Genomic DNA, 24,109 nt, shown 5'->3' with positions numbered 1-24,109 from the left:
TTTGTTCTGTTTTTGTGTGTGTGTGGGGGGGGTCAGGTCGTGGGGTCTGAACTCTGGGACTGGGCTCTTCAACTCAAGGCTAGCGCTTTACCACTTGAGCCACAGTGCCACTTCTGGCTTTTTTCTTTTTGCTTATGTGGTGCTGAGGAATCGAACCCAGGGCCTCTGGCATGCAAGGCAAGCACTCTACCACTGAGCCACCTCCCAGCCCTTTCCTTTGTTTCTTGGTACTCCTCAGAGTACCTTTTTGTTTTTGTTTTTCTTATGCTGTGGTTGGAATTCAGGGCTTCAAGCTAACCATAGAGCTATCCACCTAGCCACTGGAAAAGGTATCTAAGAAGAGGGCAGGCAACCAGGAGTTGAGGTGCACTGGCAGTTGTTTCTGAATTAAGGTGACAGAACGGCCCTTTGAAAAATTCTACTAGAAATAGTTGTATCTGATGCACTAGGAGTCTTGGAGTAAAATGGGACTGGAGACTTAGGTTGAAAAATAGAATGTTCTGTGAGTAGGAGGGAAATGGCTGCACCAATAGCGAGGCCTTTGAAACATGGTCAAGTGAAAGAAATCCAGTTTGACTGGAGCCTTAGTACCAGAGATAATGAGCAGAGTATTCAAAAGAGAGAACTTGAGAGTTCAGGTAAATGGGAATCAGAAAAAATGGATCAGAATCCTAGAGACAGCTAATGGAGAGAGTGAATGAGGGTGAACATGATTGAAGTAGTTTATTTATGTGCATAAAAATAGAACAATGAAGCCTGTTTTAAGAGGAGGGTAGTAAAGGAGAGCAGTGATCAAGGTATATTGTGTGTTTGTAAGGCAATGTCCCAGTGAAATCCCCTTTGCACAATTAATGCTTATAAAAATGTTTTTAAAAATCTTAAAAGTATCGGACAGGTACTACTGGCTCATGCATGTAATCCTACTCAGGAGGCTGAGATCTGAAGATCACTATTTGAAACCAGCCAAGCAGGAAAGTCATGAGACTCTTGTCTACAATTAACCACTAAAAAGCTGGAAGTGGAGCTATGAAGTCAAGTAGTAGAGCACTAGCCTTGTGCTAAACAGCTGAGGGACAGCATTCAGGTTTTGAAATCATGCCCCAGGACTGCCAAAAAAAAAAAAAAATCTTAAGAAAAAGCAGACAGTGGGCTGGGAAGGTGGCTCAGTGGTAGAGTGCTTGCCTTGCATGCATGAGGCCCTAGGTTTGATTCCTTAGCACCACATAAGCAGAAAAAGCCAGAAGTGGCCCTGTGGCTCAAGTGTTAGAGCACTAGCCTTGAGCTGAAGAGCTCAAAGACAGCACCCAGGCCCAGAGTTCAGGCCCCACAACTGAAAAAAAAAAAGAAAGAAAATAAAAAGCAGACAGTATCCTAAAGTTAAGTGGATAAGAAAATGCTACCTCTTCCCACCTTAGAGAGGGTACTGACATGGGCAAAGCAGGTTTAGCAGCAACATCATTTCTCAAATCAGACATTCAGAATTCAAGAATACAAGGACCCAAACCAAAACTGGTAGGGATGACCTGGAACATGAGAACAAAGGGTCAGAAGTTGGTTGGGAGAGAGCAGTCCCAGCAGAGGCCCCCAGCTGTGCACAGAGCTGTTGCTTGCTCAATGTCATTCAGAGAAAAGGTCATTTATTTAAGTGAACCTTAGTACCAACTACAGTGGCTAATATTTTCTGAGGATCATATGCCAAACAAAGATGGTACAGAGGGCATTCCCCTGCCTCATTAACAAGTTTGTGAGTAAACATTACTATTCTGGATTTATAGATGAGGAAACAGGACAAGAGAAGTGAAGTAACTTGCCTGAGGTCACATAGCTAGTAAGTTGAGTCAAGATCTGAATTCAAGTAGTTTGTCACTATAGGGTAGAGCCATCATGGCTTCCAGAACCTGTAGGTACCTCAAAGGAGATATCAAAGGACAAATTCTTTCTTCATTCCATCATGAGGAAAGAAGGTACCCATGTGAAACTGAGGACACTTAGAGATGCTCCTTTTTGAAGGGGGGGGGCAGAGACAACCCAAGGGATGAGACAATGGATAGTTCATCTCTGGGATATCTGAGGGAAAAAAAATGACCCTCCCACCCCCATCTCTGAAGTATCTGATGCATCTCAGATGTATCAGGGAAACTTTGCACTCTACTACAGATGCCTGCTCCTCGCTCTCCTGGAGCTTCTGGCCGCTGCACCCTGTTGCAACTCCTTGGTTTGGCTAGGGCACAGGATTAGCCATCCCCAGGAAATGCCTCCCTCCGGTCCAGGCAGGGATCCCAGCACACAACACTAGTGGTGGTAGTGAGGGACTGGGGGGGTGGGGGTAGGGGTGGGGAAACAGGGGAAGGAGGGTTTGGTGGAATGCTTCCTCTTTCCAGGTCAAGGAGAAGCTCTGGGGACCACCTGGGGCCTCACCCCTCCCACCTCCTTGCTGGGGAAGTGCCCAGTCCAGCACCCCTTCCACAGGCACCTCCCTCCCCTCCCGGCTCTTGCAGTGCTGGGTATGAATCAGCTCTCACAGCTTGTTAAAAAGCTGGACCTCTTGTTTTCATGCCCTCACCTCAGGAAACAGAGTTGTAGGGCTTCCAGCTCTACTCAGCAGGGGGCCAGGGTCCTCACTTTATAAACATCCCCAGCCTATGAGAGCAGAGGGGCATAGAGATGGTGTGAGACAGAAGGCCAGAGGGGGAGAGAAAGAAAGAGACACTAACAACTCAAGGAGCAAAGAAAAGCCAGGGGACAAGTCCAGAATACAAGAACAGAGCAGCAGCAGCGGAAGAAGCCAAGAAGAATCTGACAGGGCTGAAGACAATGGCCCTAAGGATGCTCTGGGCTGGACAGGCCAAGGGGATCCTGGGAGGCTGGGGGATCATCTGCTTGGTGGTGTCTCTGCTTCTTCAGCATCCAGGAGTCCACAGCAAGTGTTTCTTCCAAGCTCAAGGTAAAGTGGGGCAAGGTATTACGAAAGGATTGGGGTGGGGTCGGGCAGAGAAAGGGACAAGGGCTTAGAGATGAACCTGTTTCAGAATAGCTTGAGCTGTGAAACAGGAAAGAAGGTCAACTTAAGGAGATAATATGTACTAACTCCCTCCCCTGACCAGAGGAAGAGACTGTTGCCACCGCTCCCATACCCACCAATGTTTCTCATTCTTCCCTAGCCCCCTGTCACTATGAGGGGAAATACTTCACCCTGGGTGAGTCCTGGCTCCGCAAGGACTGCTTCCATTGCACCTGTCTGCATCCTGTTGGTGTGGGCTGCTGTGACACGTGAGTGACCAAGCATGGCCAGAGGGAATGACTGTGATGTGAGTTATGGAAGGATGGCCAGGGAGTGACTAGATTGCTGTGAGATAAAAATTAAGAGAAGAGCAGCATGAGACTGGCTGGACCCCAAGTGCCAAGGAGAGTGAGAGGAATTCAAAGTAGATCAGACCACAGAGTGTGGGAATTCAAGGTAGATCTGGAGGGTAAAAACACAGAAGTCCTTATCTGATAGGTAAGATCTTAGTTGGGGGAGGGGTCAGGAGACACAGAGGAGGAGGGAGGGTGGCTGAGAGAGGGAACATGGGTCCCCAAGAGGGCCTCTTCACTGTGTTCTCCCCCATCCCTGGCTCTCCCCAGGTCTCAGCATCCCATTGACTTTCCTGCTGGGTGTGAGGTGCGTCAGGAGGCAGGAACCTGCCACTTCTCCCTGGTGCAGAAATCTGACCCTCAGCTGCCCTGCAAGGGGGGAGGGCCCGACCTAGAGTGGGGCTCAGCCAACACCCCTGTTCCTGGAGCTCCTGCTTCCCACTCTAGCTAAACTCAACTGATCACCATTTGCTGACTGCTCACTGCTGCTGCCACTTCCAGGGAAACCACTAGCAGCTGCCAATTTATTCTGAATAAATAAATTAATACTACAGCCTGGAAAGCCTGTCATTCTCTGTCCCAATGGGCCCCGGTGGGAAAAGTGGGCCCCAGTAGAGTCCAGGTGCTGAGTTCTGAGTATCCTGAAGACGCTAGTGTCACAGTGGGCAGGTGGACTGATTTCAGATGGTTATGGTGCTGGTGCTGGGGCCTGGGGCAGCATATGAGGCCAGAGTGGGGCTGGTAGGCAGCACCTTAATGGGGAGATCCCAGCTGAAGGTGTCTACAGGCACTTGCTCAGGACCTGTCCAGGTAGCAGGTTCAGGCTGTTCCATAGGGGGCAGGAGTACCAATCCTGGTTCTCGAGATGTTACAAATTCAAAATGTAATCGCCACTTCAGGGACACTGTGAAACCAAAAGATAAGAGGCAGTGGTATTAGGAGTTGCCAGGTATAGTGGCTCACAACCAGGAGCTGGATATGGCCATCAGGAAGATCATAGTTTGGGGCCAGCCTGGACAAACTTAGTGAGATGCCCCTATCTAAAAAAATAAGCCAGGCATAGTGGTAAATGCCGGAAATCCCAGCTATGTGGAAGGCATATGTAGGAGGATCATGGTTCCAGAACAGCTTAGGCAAAAAGCAAGACCGTATTTAAAAAATAACCTCAAGCAAAACGGTCTGAAGATGTATCTCCACTGTCAGAGGGCTTACCTAGCCAGTGTGAAGCCCTGAGTCCAAAATTTAATTTAAAAAAAAAAGGAGAAGAAGGAAAAAAGAAAAATAAAGGAAGGAAGGAAAAGAGAAAAGAAAAAAAAGGCAAAATGGAATAAAACTAAAATTAACTCGTATTTGGGAAGAAAAGTCATAGGTAAGGGAGCTATTATGGAGCTGTAATTAAAAACACTTAGAGAGGGCTGGGAAGGTGGCTCAGTGGTAGAGCGCTTATCTTGTGTGCTTGAGGCCCTGGGTTCAATTCCTCAGCACCACATAAGCAGGAAAAAAAAGCCGGAAGTGGTGCTGTGGCTCAAGTGGTAGAGCGCTAGCCTTGAACTGAAGAGCTGAGGGACAGCACCCAGGCCCAGAGTTCAGGTCTCACGACCGGACCAAAAAAAAACACTTAGAGAAAGAAATCTGTTGGGTGCCAGTGCCTCTCACCTACAATCTTAGGAAGGAATGAGAGAAGGAATCCGAGTCAGATGCTAGTGGTTCATACCTATCCTAGCTACTCACAAGGCTGAAATCTAAGGATCAAGGTGTCAAGTCAAGTCTGTGGGCCTCTTAACTCTAAACCACCAAAAAGCTGGAAGTGGAGCTCAAGTAGCAGAGCAGAAAAAGCTAAGGGACAGTGCCCAGGCCCTTAGTTTAAACCCTCATAACCAATACATACACACATACAGAAAAAAAAAAAAAAACCTGTTGTGTTGATGAGACACAAGACATTTAGCATAGTTTTGTTAACTGCCTAATAGCCCAAGAATAGGACAGTAAAGACTGTGTAGCTTGGGCTGGAGGCATGGTTCAAGTGGTAGGGCACCTGCACCAGCAAGTGCAAGGCCTTGAGTTCAAACCTCAGTACTCAAGATGAAGCAGCTCTTAAGTAAATGTGCTTAGAACACATCAGTGCATCAATGTGCTTAGATATAAAAGATTGGTACATCACAGGGTCCCAGCAGATAGGGGAGGGGACAGAGTTCTGCAACGCTGTTGGAGTTTAGAAAGAGTAGAGGCTGAAGGTCTGAGAAAGATGAAAGGTGAGAGGCTGGATGTAGGTATGTCTGGAAGTATATTAGGAGTAAGGACTCATTACACCATACCTGAGTGCAACATTCACCACCCCCCAACCCTTCCCCTTTTCTCCCATTACAATGAGGATCTCACCAATGGCAGTACAGAAGCCTGGGGTAGAGCTCAGAGGGATAGGGAGAGAAAAGCTGGTTCTGGTTGTATGTAGGCAGGATTCCTGGTGCCGGGCATGAGTCACATGGGACACAGAGGGGGCACCCCCTGTCCCACGGCGCCGCTGATATTCAGGCTGTACACGTTCTTCAGTCTGTAAGCTTACTGAAAACTGGGAACAAGAAGAAAAGTACATGCCAGCAGGCATATGGAAATGTAGACTGTATGCCAACTTGCCCCTTCTATCCACCACCCACTCCTCCTTCTACCGGAGTTTTTCAGGCCCAGTACCCCAGAAGGTCTGCTCCCTTCTCACCTGCAAACAAGCTACAGTTCCTTCCCCCAAGTTTAAGGTCCCCACAACATCCTCGCCGAGTCTGTACACAGATTTGAAGATGCCAAATGTCCCAACTTTCCCTCGGCCATCACTGATATTGTAGAGATCTGAGGGAGAATGAGGTATTTTTGTAAACCGAGAGTTGATACTAGGAAATGTCTAGGATTGGATCTCAGAAGTCAAAAGATGAGGCTTTTCTTTAAAATTAGGAGTGGGGAGATATCAGTGGGTCTATGAGAGTTTATGGTAGTTAGAAAACCTGATCTCTGAGACAGGAGTATTTTGAGAGGAGGGATAGGGTAGGGAAATTCTGTAAAAAAAAAAAAAAAAATTCTCACGGAGGCTGCGGCAGGATGTGGCAGCCATGAGGCGCTCCCCAGCCAGCTCAGCCAGCCATGAATCCTTCTTTCCACCTTCATCCTCTTCCAAGAATGGGCTGGATGGAGCTACAGCCTCATCTTGGGGAAACTGGACATCTTGAAGGCCTAGAGACAGAATGAGTGGAAAGATAATGCTGGGAGGAAACAGAGATGAAAACAGAGGTTAGACTCTAACCTGAGAAGGCTGAAGGTAAGGCCAGCCACAACTGAGGTTTACGTCTCAACCTAGTCTCCTGAACCCCTTCCTATCTCCACTCCTTTGCACCTCCCTTAAGACTGATAGCTTCCCCGCAACCCCTCCTCCAATCCTTACCTGCAGGAACCCTACTTACCAGTCAGTACGAGAACCCTTAAAGGGACCCTTAGTAAAGTGATGGGTGAGTTGACACGCTGGCAGCCAATGGTCAATTTGTAGACATACTTGACTGACTGACCCCGAAAGGAGGGTGGTCCCTCTATGGGCAGCACTTCACTGTAGGAATCTGGTTGGGAAGTAATAGTCAGGGCAGCTAGATGCAGCCAGAGAAGTCCTCCCTCCAGGAGACTTCAAAGGCAATTCAGGGATAGGATAGTCACTCACATGATTTGGACTCTCCAGGGTCTAGCCTCAGGTCACAAAATAGAATTTTTGGTGGAGTAGAAAGGATACATTGACCCCTCTCACCTATAAAAGATGGAAAGACTGTAATTTAATGACCTTTGTCCAGCTCTGCCCCGGTTAACAAAGCAAGTAGAGACAATGACAGTCTGCCAACTGTTGCTTTGTGATATAGAAACACAGGCTTATAACCCCAAAGAAGTTACTACCCCCACATCCCAGATGTGACAGAGACTATGACATACAAGAACTTAACTTTAAGTTCTTTAAGGTGATAATGGCTCCACTTTCCCCCTCACCGACAAGATGAATGCCCCATTGCAAACCTCTGTGTGGCAGAAAGACAGTCTGGCTGTCCGGTTGGACATCTGGCTGACTAGAGTCAGGGGGAGGCAATGCTACACGGCTCTCACTGGCATGGAACTGGCAGTGGATCTGGGCACTGGCCCAGGCCAGAGCTTCACTGTAGAAAAGGATAAGGTGACATCAGAAAGTATTTCCTGACCTCACAAATGGTTTCCTAATCTCCCACACTTATAAGCTCAACCAAGTTAGGTGGCTATACAAGCAATCAGAAAAATCAAGGAGAAACATTAAGCAAAGAAAAATATACCGTGGGTACAAAAGGGAACAAGGGAAAAGAGAGGAGAGTTACGTTTTCCACATTTTCTGTTACACAGCCCCTTTCTTTAATGAGGTCATCACAAGAAGGGTTTTAAGTGGTTATGTGCAGCTCCGGGGACAACCAGAGCTCCGGCTTAGCATCAGAAATACTAGGCTTGGGATGGGGGGCAGGGAAGGATTGGGGGGGAGGCTGGGAAGGGATGTGAAGGGTAAACAAAGGAGGAGGCTGCAATGCTTGGTAAGAAATGTATGCATTATCCTGCCCATGTAATTTGTAACCCCTCTGTACAGTATGTTCACAAAAAATAAAATAAATAAAATCACATCTGAAAATTATATTCCAAAAAAAAAAAGAAATACTAGACTTCCTCCCCAGAGGGATCACTATCTTCAGTACCATTATCCCCACCTGGAAGCAGAAGTGGCCGTCGGGGGGAGGGGGTTGGTGACAGTAACCACACACTCCAGCGCCTCCCCTGCCAGAAACACCGGACCCCGGCTCAGCTCCGCTACCACTTCAATCATGGCAGCTCCCAAATCCGATCTAGACGGAAACAGGGATTCGAGATCAGCACTGAGGCAGGGAGGAAGGGGTGTTGGCGGCGCGCACCTAGAGGTATGTCTAGAATTGGGCTCCAGCGGCCAAGAGATGGGGCTTTTCTGTGAGGAGAAGGGCGGCCAGTGGCGACAGCATCACCCAGGTTTGATGATCCGACAGGTAGGTATGAGTGTGTGTGGAGGACTGGGGTCTGCAGGCTCGGTACTGCCTAGGGGGGGTGCTGCTCGGCCCCCCGGACTCCCACCGCTCCAGCGCGAGGCTGAGTCCTCCTGAGCCCCCCACCCCCATCTCGAGCTCCCAAGCCGACCTTCGCCCCCACTTCCCTCAAGGCGCCACGTCCCAGCCCAAGTTCACCGCCGTCTGTCACCTGGCACCGTGGGAGCCCGGAGTCTCAGCATCCGGAGACCCTCGCCTGCCTACCCCTCAGGACTGGGTTAGGTGCGCAGCCGCGTCCGAGGCTTCGGTGGAGTGGTAAGAGGCGGGACTTCCTCTCCGTCCCCTCCCCGCCCCGCCCAGGAGCCCCTTCCGGCCGGAAGCTCCCATCTGGCCGGACCAGAAAGGGTCCGGGTCTTCCCGGGGCCGTGAGCCACACTTCCTTACGGGCCAGTACCAGGGAGCAGGCGCTGCCCCGGGCCGGCAGGACGCGAAGCCTAACCCTGGAGCGGCCCGATGCGTCGGCCCAGGGGCGGGGCCGCGGACGCAGGGAGCTCCCGGGCCGGTCCCGGGGGCGGGGCCTCGCGCGCCGGTCCCGGGGGCGGGGCGTTGAGGACAGGTCCCGTGGCTCCTCCCTCCTCCGCGGGGCCGGTCGGCCCCAGGCCCGGCTTGCTAATCGCCGAGGCCCAATGACGACAAGGCCCAGCCCTTCCCGCCCAGGCTCTGGAGACACTACGGTGGAGGAGCCCCGAGAGGCTTCATTGCTGTCGTCGTCTCCGCTGCAGCAAGAATTCCCCGCCTCTCCCGAGACCCCAGCTCACCTCATCTTGTCCCAGCGCCTGGCCCTCTGGGACGGCACCTAAGTATAACTGGTGCCCACATTTGGTTTCGATTGGCGAGATACTTTGTTTCAGAGGGCTGGGTACCCGGGGCCATTAAGGTCGCGGGGACCCAGGAATCATCGAACATGGGAACTGGCATCCCAGCCTCGGAGCAGAGCAACTGTGCCAAAGGAGATCCACAGGTTTATTATCCTGAAGAGACCGCAAGCAGTGAAGCTGTGCAGGTTACAGGCTGTGAGAGTCCTGATGACAGTCGACCCCCACATGAGCCAGGATACTGCCATCCAGAAGACACTGGGCAGCTGATGGCCTCCTATGAGGGCAAAGCTAGAGGCTACCAAGTGCCTCCCTATGGCTGGCGCATCTGCTTGGCTCACGAGTTTACAGAGAAAAGGAAACCCCTTCAAGCAAGGGACATCTCCTTAAGCAACCTGATAAAGCATTTGGGCATGGGCTTGAGGTAAGTAGATCTGGAATGCTGTGGGCTTCACCTTGTTCCTGTTCAAGGCTTTCCCAAGACTGTGGGAAAGGGGGTGGGAACACAGGTGGGTCCTGGTCCCAGCATTTTTTAAGCCTGTGTATTTTTGAAGAATGAGACCAAGTCACGTCTCTTTGCAAGCCTCTTCTCCCTACTATTCCTGCAGCCAGCCTTTTCCACTTAAGGTTTCCTCCCAGACTCCTTCTTTCTGTCCTTTGGGATCAGCTCTACTTTGTGGCAAGGTTGAAAAAGACAGTCTGACAGCTACAGTACTGGCACAGTGTTTTATTGAAGACAGGGAACTTCCTAAACCCAGATTCCCCTGAGCAACTGAGACATTCATTTTCAGTATCTTAAGTACACAGTGTTACAGTCTCCACACTCCTCTGTTTCTTTCCTCAAGCGCCAGCTCTAGGAGTAGGTTAGACCCTGTGTAGTCAACCCTAAGAAGAAAGTGACAAAAAGTACACTCTATTCTTTTTTGTTTTTTTCCAGTCTTGGGGCTTGAACTCAGAGCTTGGGTACTGTTCCTGAGCTTCTTTTGCTCAAGACTAGCACTCTACCACTTGAACCACAGCACCACTTTGGTTTTTTCTGTTTATATGGTACTGAGGAATCGAATCCAGGGCTTCACTCTACACTGAGCCACACTTCTAGCCCAGATACGCTGTATTCTGAGAAAGACAGCTCTTGATATAAAAAGCAAAGATGGCTGGGCACCAGTGACTCATGCCTATAATCCAAGCTACTCAGGAGGCTGAGATCTGAGCATCATGGTTCGAAGTCAGCCCAGGCAGGAAAGTCCATGAGATCAGTATCTCCAATTAACCACCAGAAAACCAGAAGTAGAACTGTGGCTCAAAGTGTTGGAATGTTAGACTTGAGCGGAAAAACTCAAGGACAGTATCCAGGCCCTGAGTGCAAGCCCCACAACCAACAACAACAACAAAAAGCAAAATGAAGTAGGGAAAGGGTATGCACCTATAGTTCTGGCTGCTCAAGAGACTGAAGCAAGAGGATTGCTTGAGCCCAAGGGTTCAGAGCCAATTTTGACATTAGACCCTGTTTCAAACAAATGGGGGAGACATAACTTAGAGATATAACTCTGGTAGACACATGCATTCTATCACTGAAATACATTTCATGCCCCCCAGTGATGACTTCTGGCCAAAGAGGCACTGCCAAGATTCCCCAGAGTTCTTGGTAATAGTGTGCCAGACTCTGCCCTTGCTTCTCTCTGGCCCTATAGACACCCCCACAGTTTATCTTGGACTATAGAATTCTCGGGATTCGCACTGAGTTTAAAGACTAGTAATGAAGAGACATACCTATTAACAGGAACAGGTGGATGTAAGGACAGAAGGCATCACTCTGAGGTCATCCTGAGTCAGTCCACACATAAACACAGAGCTGGGTAGGGAGGCATAAAATTGGGAAACATTCTGACAGTTTCTACAGTGGTGAACCCTTCACTGCCCCAGGCAGTGCTGTGGGATGGATTGGGAAGGTCATTCATTTAGCTAACCCCAGCTCTGGGCAGTGGGAGGGACCTAGTGCTTCCTGGATATTTGACTTCATTGGCTAGTGCCTGGGTGGCCTAAGAGAAGGTTACTTTTGAAACTGACACAGTCCAACTCTTAATAGCAAAAGCCTTGGGTCAAATGAGTTGTAGTATATTCAGAAAACACAGTAGGTTGTATGTAGGGGGACAATGAGGTCAAAATTAGGTAGATCTAGCTGGGAATGTGGCTTAGTGGTAGAGTGCTTGCCTAGCATGCATGAAGCCCTGGGTTCGATTCCTCAGTACCATATAAACAGAAAAAGCCAGAAGTGGTGTTGTGGCTCAAGTGGTAGAGTGCTACAGCCTTGAGCAAAAGAAGCTCCAGGACAGTGCCCAAGTCCTAGTTCAAGCCCCAGGAATGGGGGGAAAAATTAGATATATCTCCTAACCTCTTAGCCCCTAAATATGAGTTGAGTCACAGAGGCCTGAAGCTTTGCTCAGCCCTGGACCCTGACTTGACTTCCCATACCAGGATTGAGTAGGAGTCATTGACATACAGCTTTTGGAATGGGATGAAGTCCTACACTGAGGAAGAAGCAGAGTAAGACAAGAAAAAGAATTTAGAACAGAATTCTTGAGTTAGTGTTGAAAAGATGGAGGTGAAATAGGTCAGGAATAGCCAGCTGCTAAATTACAGGATTGAGAGTACTCGTAAGATGAAGCTGAACTGATCAGTAAAACAGTCCTCCAGGCTTCCACTTGGTAAGAGCTCTTTTATTATTATTATTACTCTGGATTCAGCCAGAGTTCACTTATTGTTTGTTCTGTGCCAGAGAGTCCTTTGTTTTATTTTGTTTTTAAGAAAAATTCCCAAATTTTATTTTGAAGGCTGAAGTAAACAAGAGCAAGGAACTAGGGTGGGCATCAGAGGCTCACACCTGCCATCCTAGCTACTTAGCAGGCTGAGATCTGAGGATCGGAGTTTGAAGCCAGCGTGGGCAAGAAAGTCTGTGAAGCTCTTACCTGCAATGAGCTACCAAAAAGCTATCAGTGGATCTGTGGCTTAAGTGATAGAGTGCCACCCTTGAACAAAAGAAGCTCAGAGACAGTGCCCAAGACCCAGGACCAGCACCAGAAAAGAAAAAAAAGAGTAGGGAATGAAAACCATATGATCGGTCAATCAACCGTGTTATCTCAGAGTACAGTGGGCTTCAACCCTGTGAGAATGGATACAGTTGATCCTTGGTAACTTCAGGAATCTGACTCCAAAGAGACTACCATTAAGCAAACATTACACATGCTCAGTTTGCATAGAGTGCAGGACTGAACTGTGGAAATTTGATTCCGTTTTCCTTAATGCTACTTAATTTCTGCTAAAGACCTCGGCTTTTCAACAAATCTAAAATTTTCACTTTATCACTTCAATTAAGCACTCTTCAGAATGTTCTTTGTTCTGCTTGTTTTCATATCTTGTATTGCTTCTCCCTAGCTACCCTAATCCAGGCTGCACCGTCTTTTCTTCCACCAATCCTTTCTGGCTTCTAGTATCAAAGTCCAACTTTCTCTTAAACAGGCAGAGAACCATCTGTCCACCACCTATCATCTTTTTTTAATTATATATATATTTTTTATTGTAAAGATACTGTACAGAGGGGTTACAGCTACATGAGCAAGGTAATGAGTCCATTTCCATCAAGCATTGTACCCTCCTTTGTTTTTCCCCTACCAGCCCTTTTTCCCCCCTTCCCCATCTAAAGTTGTAAAGTTAGTTTTCAACATAGTGTCTTGTACATCTCCTTACAATGACCACCTATCATCTTACTCTTTGCCTTCCTGGCCTTTCTCCCACCTGCAGAATGTTTTGCCTCTGTTCTTAAATCACATTTCTACTCCCCTTTCTTGTACTTTGTCTTCCATTGCTTTGGTGTTCTAGTGTTTATACATTCATTCAATTTAGCAAGTATTTATGGATTGCTGACCACATGGCCTGTACTCAGAGCTGAGGGTAACTGTCAACTAGTCTTTGTCACTAGCCCTTTCCCCCAAGGAACTTAAAAATTGGTCACACTCACATGAGGAACACTGAACTAACAAGGAAGTGATTGACTAGGAATTGAGATACTGTACATACCATAATTATACCTGTCACTGGTCTTCTGTTTTATGGTTTTCTTATCTATTATGTCATTTGATCTTTCAGTCATTCTATTAAGATAGGGCAAGAGGAATCCACATTTTGTAGATGAGGAAACAGACTCATAAGGTTACTTATACTCAATTACTTGGGTAGAAGCAATGTGACTGAACACTGGAAATAAAATAAGTAGGGAGGAGAGAAGTAGGAAAGAGTCAGGCAAAGCAGGCCTTGCTTAGTGACCAATCCTGAGTAAGAATTTGTAGGGATTAGAAGGCAGGATAGAGTAGGAGTCCTAGCCTTGGAAATGGAATCATTTACCTACTGGACAGCCCCAACCTATTGGATCCAGGGTAGAGAGGGAGGTAAGAATGCGAAGATGTTAGGATTTGCAGAAGGCTTTGCTCTTTATAGAAAAATCTAAAAGCTTATAATTTAAATGCTAAACTAGGGACAGGAAGAAACAAAAGACTTAGGAGGAAATGACCTAAAATATAAAACATTAGTTCTCTTGGAGTGAAATGATTTTTCTTCTTCTTCCTGGTATAGTCTCCTAATTTTCATCTTTCATAATCAGAAAGAAAAATAGTAATTTTTTTTTTTTGGGTCCAGTCATGGGGCCTGAACTCTGGGCCTGGGCGCTGTCCCTCAGCTCTTCAGCTCAAGGCTAGCACTCTACCACTTGAGCATTGCGCCACTTCCGGCTTTTTTCATTTTGCTTATGTGGTGCTGAGGAATCGAACTCAGGGCCTCATGCATGCAAGGCAAGCACTCTACCACTGAGCCACCTTCCCAGCCCCGAAAAATAGTAATTTTTTAAAAAAAGAAAGCTCCTATGTACATCTGATCATATAAAATAATATTTATCAAAATGAACTCCAGGAAATAGAAGCAAAAGGTTTTTTTTGTTGCTGTTTTAATTTTCTTTCCTTTTTGTCTTGTTTGTTCCTTTATATGTCTTTGGGATCATAAGGGAGGATACAGAAATGGAGGGACGAAGGATGAACAAATGCAGCAGTGGTACTCACTAGACACTATATTGAAAATGAACTATATAACTTGTGGGTGGGATGGGAAGGAAAAACTTGGAGAAAGCAAGGGAAGAGGTGACATTGTCCAAAAAGAAATGTACTCTTTACCTGACTTATGTAACTGTAACCCTCTGTACATCACCTTTATAACAACAACAACAAAAAATTAAAACAAAAAAAACCCCCCAAAGTTTCTGGAAAAAAGAAGAAGGGGCAAGGGAAAGGAGAGGAAGAGGAAGAAAAAGAAGAAAAAAAACCTGTTAACTGAGCAATAAAGGCTGGTTTGGTAGGTAGAGGGTAGGTGTGGAAGATACAGGCCAGGAAAGTATAATTGGTCCTTCTTATGCCTCAGACTAAACCTCTTGAGGTCCAAGCCAAAGCGGTGGTAGTGGAGGTAGAAAACAAAGATCATAAAGTTCCTTCTGAGAAGAATAAAGAGGAAAAACAAAGGCAGTCCTACACTGAGAGCAGTAAGAGCAACTGGGAGGGTGAAGGGACTTTGAACTGTAGAGTAATCATGCTGGGGAGAGGCAAGGCTCCAAGGTCAAGCTGGTAATCCTAGTTACTTGGGAGGTGGACATTTGGATGATCGCACTTTAAGACAGGCCTGGGCAAAAAGTTCTGAGACTCCCATCTTAACCAGATGAGTGGATAGCTATGTGGTATATGTCCCTGGCTATGTGGGAAAATTGCAGATAAGGTCGCTGTCCAAGCCAGCCTGGCCATAAAGCAAGATCCTGTCATAAAAACAGCACAAAAAGGGTTAGTGACATGGCTTGAGTGGTAGAGCCTAGCAAAGATAAAGACCTGAATTCAAACCTCAGTACTGGAAAAAAAAAAAAAAAGAATTGAGGCTTGAAAGCCAAGATGGTGAGTCCTTACTACATTTTGTGTTTCCAAGTTAAGATCTCTAACATGTGCTTTTGTTACCTGACATCCTTGGAACATTTAGTGGGTAGGGGTGAAGGGGCATCACAAATGGATGCTGAGAAAAACACAAATGACTACAGCCTGTGAGGGTCTGCCCACTCACCCCCTTTCACTCATACAACTGCTTGCTCCTCAGGTACTTGAAGTGGTGGTACCGGAAGACCCAAGTGGAAAAGAAGAAACCTTTCATTGACATGATCAATTCCATACCCCTGAGACAGATCTACGGTGAGCCTCACCCAGCTATGCCTGCAGAAGAGTTAGGCACAATTAGTTACACAGTTACTTATAGTTTCTATAAACTGGATTATTTCATTTCCTTGGTTTTTGGTGAAATCTTTATGGTTTAAAAATGAAAAAATGGCTTTTCTTTTTTCTTCCCAAACCTCACTGTCTGTCCTGATTTTCTTTAGGTTGTCCCTTGGGTGGCATTGGGGGAGGCACAATTACCCGTGGCTGGAGAGGCCAGTTCTGTCGTTGGCAGCTTAACCCTGGACTGTATCAGCACCAGACAGTCATCGCTGACCAAGTAAGAGCTAGGAAGTAGAGGACAAATCCAGGCAAAGAAGGGCCTGGTCCTCTATTGCTAATGTAAGATAAGACAGTTGACATATATAATTCAATAAATACTTTCAGATGCTTTCTGTGTGTCCAGCTCTACGCTAGGATATATAATAGGATTAAGACACAGAGCCCATTCTATCATTGTATAGTAAATGCCCCTTATCAACTCTCTTATCTAAGGCAATATCTACCTACCACAGAGGTCATTTAACTGGTTGAAAGAATACTGACAGGACCAAGAAAGGAAAATAAACCAAAGTCATAGGGAAAACAAAAGTCATGGAGTTTTTTTTTTTTTTAAAGAAAAGAAAGAAAAAAGTGTAGCCAGTCCTCCTCACCCTTGACTTGCAAACTTTAGTCAAAGGTCAGTTCCTATATGGGGATCATTTCTCTGAAGATTTCTTCTTAGAGCCCAAGAAGTCTCTCCTCTCCCAAGTTTAGCTTTCTAGACTACCTTTTTCTTATTCTTTTAATTTTGGTGGCACTGTGGTTTGAACTCAGATCTTTCAGCTTGCTAGGCAGGTACTCTACCACTTAAGCCACCACATTCCTAGTCCTTTTTTAGCACTAGATATTTTTCAGATAGGGTCTTCTTTTTGCCCAGGGCCAGTCTTGGACTGCAGTAGTCCTCCTACCTACACCACCTCTTGGCTGGAAATAGATGGTTACTTCCACCTCTGGCTTGTTTGTTAAAATATAGTCTCACTAACTTTTTTTGGGGGGCCAGCCCTTGATCCTCCTGATCCCTGCCTCACAAATGGCTGGGACTATAAGCATTTACCACCATGTCTGTCTCTTCCCTTTTCTGAAGCTTCAATTTTTTTTCCCCTTCTGCTCCTACATCACATCTGGGCCTTAAGTTGTATATATGACCTGGTTTTCATTATAGCTTCTTTTATTATGACCTCCTTTTCATGTTATCTGCTGAGTATCTGAGAGATGCCTCCAGCTTTCAGCTCATCTTCAAAGGAAAAATGACTAGCAGATGTTAAGTCCTACTGGTGACGCTGCCCTTCCCAATTCAGGTTTACTGGCTCTGCCCAGAACTCTTAAGAACTCTGTCTCATCCCTTGGGTATTTCAAGGCGAATGCCTTCCAGAATCATGACTCTGCAGTTAAAGTAATTATTTCATGCTTAATATGTCTAGGCACTGTGATAAGCTTTTTATTTAATATTAAAAACAATTCTACAAAGTAAGTACCATTATGCTCATTTTACAGATAAGGAAGCTTAATCCCCAGAGAATGCTAGTTACTTGCCTAATGTCACATGATTGGTAAAAGGAAGGGTTGGAATTCATAACCATTTTTCTCTATGGGAAAAAGGTCTGAGGTCTTAACCATTATGTGTACCATTAGTTTAACAACAAGGTACTTAACCATTATGTACTGCTCCAAGAATGCAAAAAGTTATTGTATGGCTCTGTTTGGTGGCCTAAATCTATAATCACAGCACCTAGGGAGTTGAATCTCAAGTTCAAGGTCAGCCCAAATACAGCAAGATCCTGTCCTCCAAAACAACAGGAAATGAAGGAAGGAATTATATCCAAAAAAAAAAAACAGGCATAAAATAGAAAACATGATTTCAACTAAGTAAAGATATACTAATTCCTCATAGCTGCTACTCTCTAGAACTTTAGATTTTACTGGGGAAATGGGAGGAAATTAGGGAAATGTGGACAAGAGGCCAGGTCACTGCTAAATTGAGACCATATACTGGAAAAAGACAATGTTATAGAGGCGTGGCTTATTTCACATACCTGCCACCTCTGCAGAGCACCTCTTCAATAAGTTAGAAAGTAGCCTTAAAAGTAACCATGAGTCAATTAGAGAAACAGAATGGCAATATACTCTGACATAATACACCAAATGCTAGAATAACAGGGTAGGGGGCTACTGGAATAACTAGAGAGAAAAAAGCAGGTTGGCATTTGAAGGATGAGCGGAATCTCAGAATGAAGAATGAGTAGGGCAAAGAGGCATTAAGGAGGACATGTAGTGTGTTTAAAAAATGAGTAAGCAGGACACTGGTGGCTCATGCTATAATCCTAGCTACTCAGGAGGCTGAGATCTGAGAATAATGGTTCAAAGCCAGCCTGGGCAGGGAATTCCATGAGATTCTTATCTCCAATTTACCACCAGACAACGGAAGTGGCACTGTAGCTCAAGTGGTAGAGCACTAGACTTGAGTGAAAGAGCTCAGGAACAGTGCCCAGGCCCCGAGTTCAAACCCTACAACTGACAAAAAAAAAAAAGGGAGAGAGAGAGAGAGTAATATTTAATGTAACCAGCAAAATGGCACTTGAAGAGATAGAAACCATATCAAGAAGCGGTTTGAAAGCCAGATGAGAGAGTTCAGGCTTTAGTCTGAAAGCCATGGGAGTCAGTGACATGCCTTGATTTGTCTATCAAAAATATCAACTTTGAGGCTGGGATGTACAGTTCAGTGGCAAAGCACTACTAAGTGCAAGGTCCTGGGTTTGATCCCCAGTACCAAAAAAGAGAAGACCAAAAAAAGACCAAACAAAAACATCATATTTGGGGCCGAGAAGGTGGCTCAGTGGTAGAGCGCTTGCCTTGCATGCATGAGGCCCTGGGTTCGATTCCTCAGCACCACATAAGCAAAAAGAAAAAAGCCAGAAGTGGCACTGTGGCCCAAGTGGTAGAGTGCTAGCCTTGAGCTGAAGAGCTGAGGGACAGAGCCCAGGCCCACAGTTCAGGCCCCATGACTGGACCCAAAAAAAATCATATTTGGTCTGGCAGAATGGCTCAAGTAGTAGAGTGCCTGGCTAGGAGGTCCTGAGCCACCCCCTACCGCCATAGGCGGGGGGGGGGGGGGGGGGGGGACGGGGGAAGACAGAGAGAGTGAGGGAGAGAGGGAGAGAGAGAGGGAAGAGTAGGAAAGAGGGAAAAAGGAGGGGGAAGAGGGAAAGGATTCTGCTACCCAGATAAGGGGCAAATCCAGTATAGTGATTCCCACCTGTAATCCCAGCTAATTTAGGAGGCAGAGATTAGGGGACTGCAGTTAGAAGCCATACCAGACATTTTGAAGTTAGTGAGATTTAATCTCAATCAAAAAGTACTGGAGACCCTGCTTAGTAGAAGGATCATGGTTTCAGGGCATGGCTCAAGTGGTAGAGCACTTGCTTAATAAATGCAAGGTTGAGTTCAACCCCAAGAATGAAAAAAAAAAAAAAAAAAGCAGAGACAGCAGATTAGGACACAGAGACCATAGCAGTGAAGGGAGATGCAGTCTGGCAGCTAGGTTGAGGAAAGACAGCAGGACTTGTGTGTGTGTGTGCTTGCTAAGCTTGGAGCATGTGGATGACATGAGACTGGAGATTTATGGTTCCAATCATAGGCTCTAGAAAGGGAGGAGCTGCTTTGAAGAAAGAGAGGATGGTGTGTAGTGCCTGTGGGTTACTTGTTCCAGCCTGTCTGCCCTCTTGATCAAGTTCACAGTGTGTTTGCGTCGGGAGGGACGGACTGTGTACCAGCAAGTTCTGTCCCTGGAGCGCCCAAGTGTCCTACGCAGCTGGAACTGGGGCCTGTGTGGACACTTTGCTTTCTACCACGCCCTCTATCCCCGAGCCTGGACTGTTTATCAGCTTCCTGGTCAGAATGTCACCCTCACTTGCCGTCAGATCACACCCATCTTGCCCCATGACTATCAGGTGAGGCACCTCTTTCTGTGTTGGCTTTATTGTCTTCCCTCCCCCAGATCCACCTCTGCCCCAAATTCTACCCACCTATTCAAGGGAGGTGTTGGCACCATAAATATCACACTGGCTTTCTAGGACCACTGTCTAATTAGATCTAGTCTTCCATGTCCTATGGTAGGCAATATATTTGGGAACAAGGGAGGTACATATTGAGGAGTATTTGATTCAGGTCTTCTGTGTCTAGGACTGATCTTGGCAAAGAGTGGGATCAAGAGAGGCTATATCTAGGACCATCTGAGTCCAATCTTTTGCCCCCAGGACAGCAGCCTGCCTGTAGGAGTCTTTGTATGGGATGTAGAAAATGAAGGAGATGAAGCTCTGGACGTATCCATTATGTTCTCCATGCGGAATGGACTGGGGGGTGGAGACGATGCCCCAGGCGGTCTGTGGAATGAACCCTTCTGTCTGGAGCGGGATGGAGAGACTGTAAAGGGACTGCTGCTACATCATCCAACTCTGCCAAATCCCTACACCATGGCTGTGGCTGCACGACTCACGGTAATGGAAGAGCCTATCCCTCTGAGCTTTAAACTCTGTCCAACCCCAAGCTCTCCTACGACCCCATCATAGTCTCTTCATTAAACTCCTGAGTGCCTCCTCATTAGAGTCCTTCAGCATCTAGAATTCAGGGGGTGCACTAAGAGGAGCTGGAAAGCTAGTCTGAATTGAGTGTACGTCAGTCTTTTGTCCCTTAACAGGCAGATACCACGGTAACCCACATCACGGCCTTTGACCCTGACAGCACTGGGCAGCAGGTGTGGCAGGACCTACTTGAGGATGGACAGCTGGACTCCCCTGCTGGTGATGGGGGGTCTGACTGGGAGTTGTTGGGAAAAAAGGTTGTCCCTGTCTAAGGACCAGGGGTGGGAGACCTGATCATGAATAGGCCAGTTCACAAGTTAGGGAGCTCTAGTCCTGAGGAGGTAGAGTGCCTGTCTTCATTCCTCTGTGCTTCTCAGGCCAAAGCACCCCTTCACAGAAAGGAGCAGGCATTGCTGGGGCTGTATGTGTTTCCAGCAAGCTACCACCTCGAGGTCGATGCTGCCTAGAGTTTTCGCTGGCTTGGGATATGCCCAGGATCATGTTTGGAGCTAGGGGCCAAGTCCACTACAGGTGAGACCAAGAAAGTATAACAGTTCAAGGTTTTGAGGCTCTGACCTGGAGCAAGTATTTTCATCCCTTCTTGCCCTCTTGCAGATGGTACACAAGATTCTTTGGCCAAGATGGTGATGCAGCCCCTGCTCTCAGCCACTATGCCCTCTGCCGTTATACAGACTGGGAAAACAGGATCTCAGCTTGGCAAAACCCAGTATTGGATGACAGGTGCAGTGGAATTCTTTTCCTTCGTCCTGGGCACTCATTCCTAAGGAGTCTCTGATCCACTGTTTATCAAGTCAATAGGGCTGGGCTGGGATTCACTTGGTGTTCTCCATTCCACTGAACCCCAGGACCCTTTCTATCTTGGGAGGTCTATACTCACATAGGTCCATTCCTTCCTTCTGAATCCACAGATCCTTGCCTGCATGGTACAAGTCTGCACTGTTCAATGAATTGTACTTCCTGGCCGATGGTGGCACAGTATGGCTGGAAGTCCCTGACGACTCCCTACCAGAGGAGCTGGGAGGAAGTCTGCATCAGCTTCGCCCCATCCTCCAGCACTATGGTCGATTTGGCTATCTTGAGGGTATGGGCTGCTGGTAGGCAGGGGGGAGAGAGGGATGGAATGCCATACTCCTGAAACCAGTAAATGTCCTACTATCAGGAAGATGACAGATTTGCTTACCCCAGGGTACTGGAGGGGGCAGGTGGCAACTGTGGACTGGTGACAGCACCCCACCTCCAACTTGGGTGGGGGGGAAAGCTATGAAGAGGAAGCAGGAGCCTGGCAGCAGCATCTCTTTCGTTTTTCCAGGCCAGGAGTATCGCATGTACAACACATACGATGTCCACTTTTATGCTTCTTTTGCCCTCGTCATGCTCTGGCCCAAACTAGAGCTCAGCTTACAGTATGACATAGGTGAGATTAACATTCATATTGCTCTGCCCTCTTAAGCTCCCCTTGCCCCTGAAGCTTTGTGGCCCCAAGGTTATGTCTATTATCCTTTTCCAGACATCTGCATGCTTCTTGTTGATTCCCCTCTGGGGTCACAACGCATACACAGCTCTGTGCTCTACCCTAAGCCTGCCCATTTCCTGTCTTTCTCTACCCGCTTCTATGGTCTGTTCCCTCAGCTCTGGCAACCCTCAGGGAGGACTTGACTCGGCGACGGTACCTGATGAGTGGAGTGATAGCACCTGTGAAAAGAAGAAATGTCATCCCCCATGACATCGGGGACCCAGGTGAAGGTCTCTCTACCTCAAGGTCAGCTTTCTTGACCTGTACCCTGTCCACCAATGTGGATGAACCAGGTGCCTTCCCTTCCTACAGATGATGAGCCCTGGCTCCGAGTCAATGCATACTTGATTCATGATACTGCTGACTGGAAGGACCTGAACCTGAAGTTTGTGCTGCAGGTGTATCGGGACTATTACCTGACGGGTGACCAAGACTTCCTGAAGGACATGTGGCCTGTGTGTCTAGTAAGGGATTCATGTGCAATGTTCCTAGGCATGACCAGTGTCTGAGGAGACCCCATTGGCTACTCTTAGTACTCAGGTCTTCAGTGTCTCTGTCCCTCTCTAGGCTGTGATGGAGTCTGAAATGAAGTTTGACAAGGACCAAGATGGACTCATTGAGAATGGAGGCTATGCAGACCAGACCTATGATGGATGGGTTACCACAGGCCCCAGGTAAGAGGGGTAAGGATTTCCAGGTCTCAGGTGAGCACTAAGGGAAGGTAGTGCTCGAGAGAATGACTTATTGTCTGTTAGAGTGCGTGGGAGTGGCTGGAGCTTCCATCTGACCCTTAAAATTCCTACCCCTGATTAGTGCTTACTGTGGAGGGCTGTGGCTGGCAGCTGTGGCTGTGATGGTCCAGATGGCTGTTCTGTGTGGAGCACAGGATGTCCGGGATAAGTTTTCTTCCATTCTTAACAGAGGCCAAGAAGCCTATGAAAGACTTCTATGGAATGGTGAGTTGGGAGACTCTAAGGAGTGTGTGTGTGTGTGTGTGTGTGTGTGTGTGTGCGCGTGCGCGTGCGTGCATCCGTGCGTGTGCGCGCGCGCCAGTCCTGGGGCTTGAACTCAGGGCATGGGCACTGTCCTGTCCCTTAGATTCTTTTGCTCAAGGCTAGTATTACCACTTGAACCAAAGCTCTACTTTTGTCTTTTTAGGAAGGGTTGGTTTATTGGAGGTAATAGTCTCATAGACTTTCCTACCTAGGCTGGCTTTGAGCCACAATCCTCAGATCTCATCCTCCCGAGTAGCTATGATTATAGGCATGAGCCATCAGCACCCAGTTCTGAGTAAAAGAGCTTACAGTCTTAGGGACACCAAGAGCCTTACTTTGACCTTCCTCTACTCCAGGCCGCTATTACAACTATGATAGCAGCTCTCATCCTCAGTCTCGTAGCGTCATGTCTGACCAATGTGCTGGACAGTGGTTCCTGAGGGCCTGTGGACTAGGAGAAGGGGACACTGAGGTGAGGAACCAGAAAGGTGGGGTCTCCCCAAAGGTTGGAAGTGCACGGGAATAAATCTCTGTCTTTGCCCTTGGTTCCTTCAGGTATTTCCTATTCCACATGTGGTCCGTGCTCTCCAAACCATCTTTGAGCTCAATGTCCAGGCCTTTGCCGGGGGAGCCATGGGGGCTGTGAATGGGATGCAGCCACATGGTGTCCCTGATAGATCCAGTGTGCAGTCTGATGAAGTCTGGGTGGGTGTGGTCTATGGATTGGCAGCCACCATGATCCAAGAGGTAATGTACTTCCTTCCCCATCTCCTTATCATTTGTACCTTCCTCAGCTACCAAACTTCTTCAGTGCCATCTTATCCATCCATAAAGCCTTAACCTTTTTTTCCCTGGTATGCATTCCACCTCCTACTTCAAATTTCTGTCTATAATCAAGTTTCTATCCCCTACCAGCGAAGAGCTCCCTGAGAGCAAAGACCTTACTATGTCTATCGTTCCAGTTGAAGTAGTGATGCTTATTTATATCTCTGACCTCCGTCTCTCCCCACAGGGCTTGACTTGGGAGGGCTTCCAGACAGCTGAAGGCTGCTATCGCACTGTGTGGGAACGTCTAGGCCTGGCTTTCCAGACTCCAGAGGCATACTGCCAGCAGCGAGTCTTCCGTTCACTGGCCTATATGCGGCCACTGAGCATCTGGGCTATGCAGCTGGCCTTGCAACAGCAGCAGCAGAAAAAAGATGGAAGGCCAATAATTGAACAGAGCAAGGGATTAAGCCCAAGGCCTAAATGTGGACCAAAGGGAGCCTTGGCAAACTTAAGTCCAGAATGAACCTGGTATTTCTCCTTTAAACCCCACCCCCCAAACTCCTGCAGCCCTGAGCCTCCAGGACAATCATGCCCCTTCCCTTCGCCCCACCCAACTGTGCCAGTAA

At 47.4% G+C, this 24,109-nt stretch overlaps 3 protein-coding genes across 3 annotated transcripts; 2 read left to right on the top strand and 1 right to left on the bottom strand.

Moving 5' to 3' along the window:
- Positions 1-2,320: 2,320 nt before the first annotated feature.
- On the top strand, positions 2,321-3,822 carry Msmp (microseminoprotein, prostate associated). Its single transcript, XM_013026687.1, has 3 exons — positions 2,321-2,944; positions 3,162-3,270; positions 3,625-3,822. Exons 1-3 carry the CDS (start codon positions 2,815-2,817, stop codon positions 3,803-3,805), a joined length of 420 nt encoding a protein of 139 aa, XP_012882141.1. The 5' UTR covers positions 2,321-2,814; the 3' UTR covers positions 3,806-3,822.
- Positions 3,823-3,826: 4 nt separating this feature from the next.
- Rgp1 (RGP1 retrograde golgi transport homolog (S. cerevisiae)) lies at positions 3,827-8,707 on the bottom strand. The gene is made up of 9 exons (XM_013026686.1): positions 8,617-8,707; positions 8,100-8,234; positions 7,393-7,529; positions 7,049-7,132; positions 6,801-6,950; positions 6,427-6,573; positions 6,068-6,195; positions 5,734-5,923; positions 3,827-4,258 (listed from the first exon to the last, which is right to left on the bottom strand). The coding sequence occupies exons 2-9, from the start codon at positions 8,213-8,215 to the stop codon at positions 4,035-4,037; spliced, it is 1,176 nt and encodes a 391-aa protein (XP_012882140.1). The 5' UTR covers positions 8,216-8,234; positions 8,617-8,707; the 3' UTR covers positions 3,827-4,034.
- A 297-nt stretch (positions 8,708-9,004) lies between these two features.
- On the top strand, positions 9,005-24,024 carry Gba2 (glucosidase, beta (bile acid) 2). Its single transcript, XM_013026610.1, has 17 exons — positions 9,005-9,704; positions 15,455-15,546; positions 15,732-15,847; positions 19,338-19,556; positions 19,863-20,102; positions 20,303-20,405; positions 20,564-20,717; positions 20,802-20,927; positions 21,116-21,288; positions 21,517-21,621; positions 21,837-21,944; positions 22,033-22,184; positions 22,288-22,394; positions 22,534-22,676; positions 23,072-23,187; positions 23,271-23,462; positions 23,728-24,024. Exons 1-17 carry the CDS (start codon positions 9,370-9,372, stop codon positions 24,004-24,006), a joined length of 2,760 nt encoding a protein of 919 aa, XP_012882064.1. The 5' UTR covers positions 9,005-9,369; the 3' UTR covers positions 24,007-24,024.
- The last annotated feature ends 85 nt before the right edge of the window (positions 24,025-24,109 follow it).

The sequence above is a fragment of the Dipodomys ordii genome, unplaced genomic scaffold, assembly GCF_000151885.1.
Source record: "Dipodomys ordii isolate 6190 unplaced genomic scaffold, Dord_2.0 Scaffold95, whole genome shotgun sequence".
Lineage (NCBI taxonomy): Eukaryota > Metazoa > Chordata > Mammalia > Rodentia > Heteromyidae > Dipodomys > Dipodomys ordii.
The sequence above is the reverse complement of the archived record's forward strand: the minus strand, read 5'-3'. Positions and strand labels throughout refer to the sequence as shown.

Bases quoted from the DNA above. Each gene is read 5' to 3' on its own strand.
- Msmp (XM_013026687.1), top strand. From the start codon at position 2,815: ATGGCCCTAAGGATGCTCTGGGCTGGACAGGCCAAGGGGATCCTGGGA. The intron at 2,945-3,161 runs GTAAAGTGGGGC...ATTCTTCCCTAG, and splicing joins GTGTTTCTTCCAAGCTCAAG to CCCCCTGTCACTATGAGGGG. The intron at 3,271-3,624 runs GTGAGTGACCAA...GGCTCTCCCCAG, and splicing joins GGTGTGGGCTGCTGTGACAC to GTCTCAGCATCCCATTGACT.
- Rgp1 (XM_013026686.1), bottom strand. From the start codon at position 8,215: ATGATTGAAGTGGTAGCGGAGCTGAGCCGGGGTCCGGTGTTTCTGGCA. The intron at 6,196-6,426 runs GTGAGAATTTTT...ATTCTCCCTCAG, and splicing joins CACATCCTGCCGCAGCCTCC to ATCTCTACAATATCAGTGAT. The intron at 4,259-5,733 runs GTGAGATCCTCA...TTGGTTTCACAG, and splicing joins AGGCTTCTGTACTGCCATTG to TGTCCCTGAAGTGGCGATTA.
- Gba2 (XM_013026610.1), top strand. From the start codon at position 9,370: ATGGGAACTGGCATCCCAGCCTCGGAGCAGAGCAACTGTGCCAAAGGA. The intron at 9,705-15,454 runs GTAAGTAGATCT...CTTGCTCCTCAG, and splicing joins CATTTGGGCATGGGCTTGAG to GTACTTGAAGTGGTGGTACC. The intron at 21,289-21,516 runs GTATGGGCTGCT...TCGTTTTTCCAG, and splicing joins TCGATTTGGCTATCTTGAGG to GCCAGGAGTATCGCATGTAC.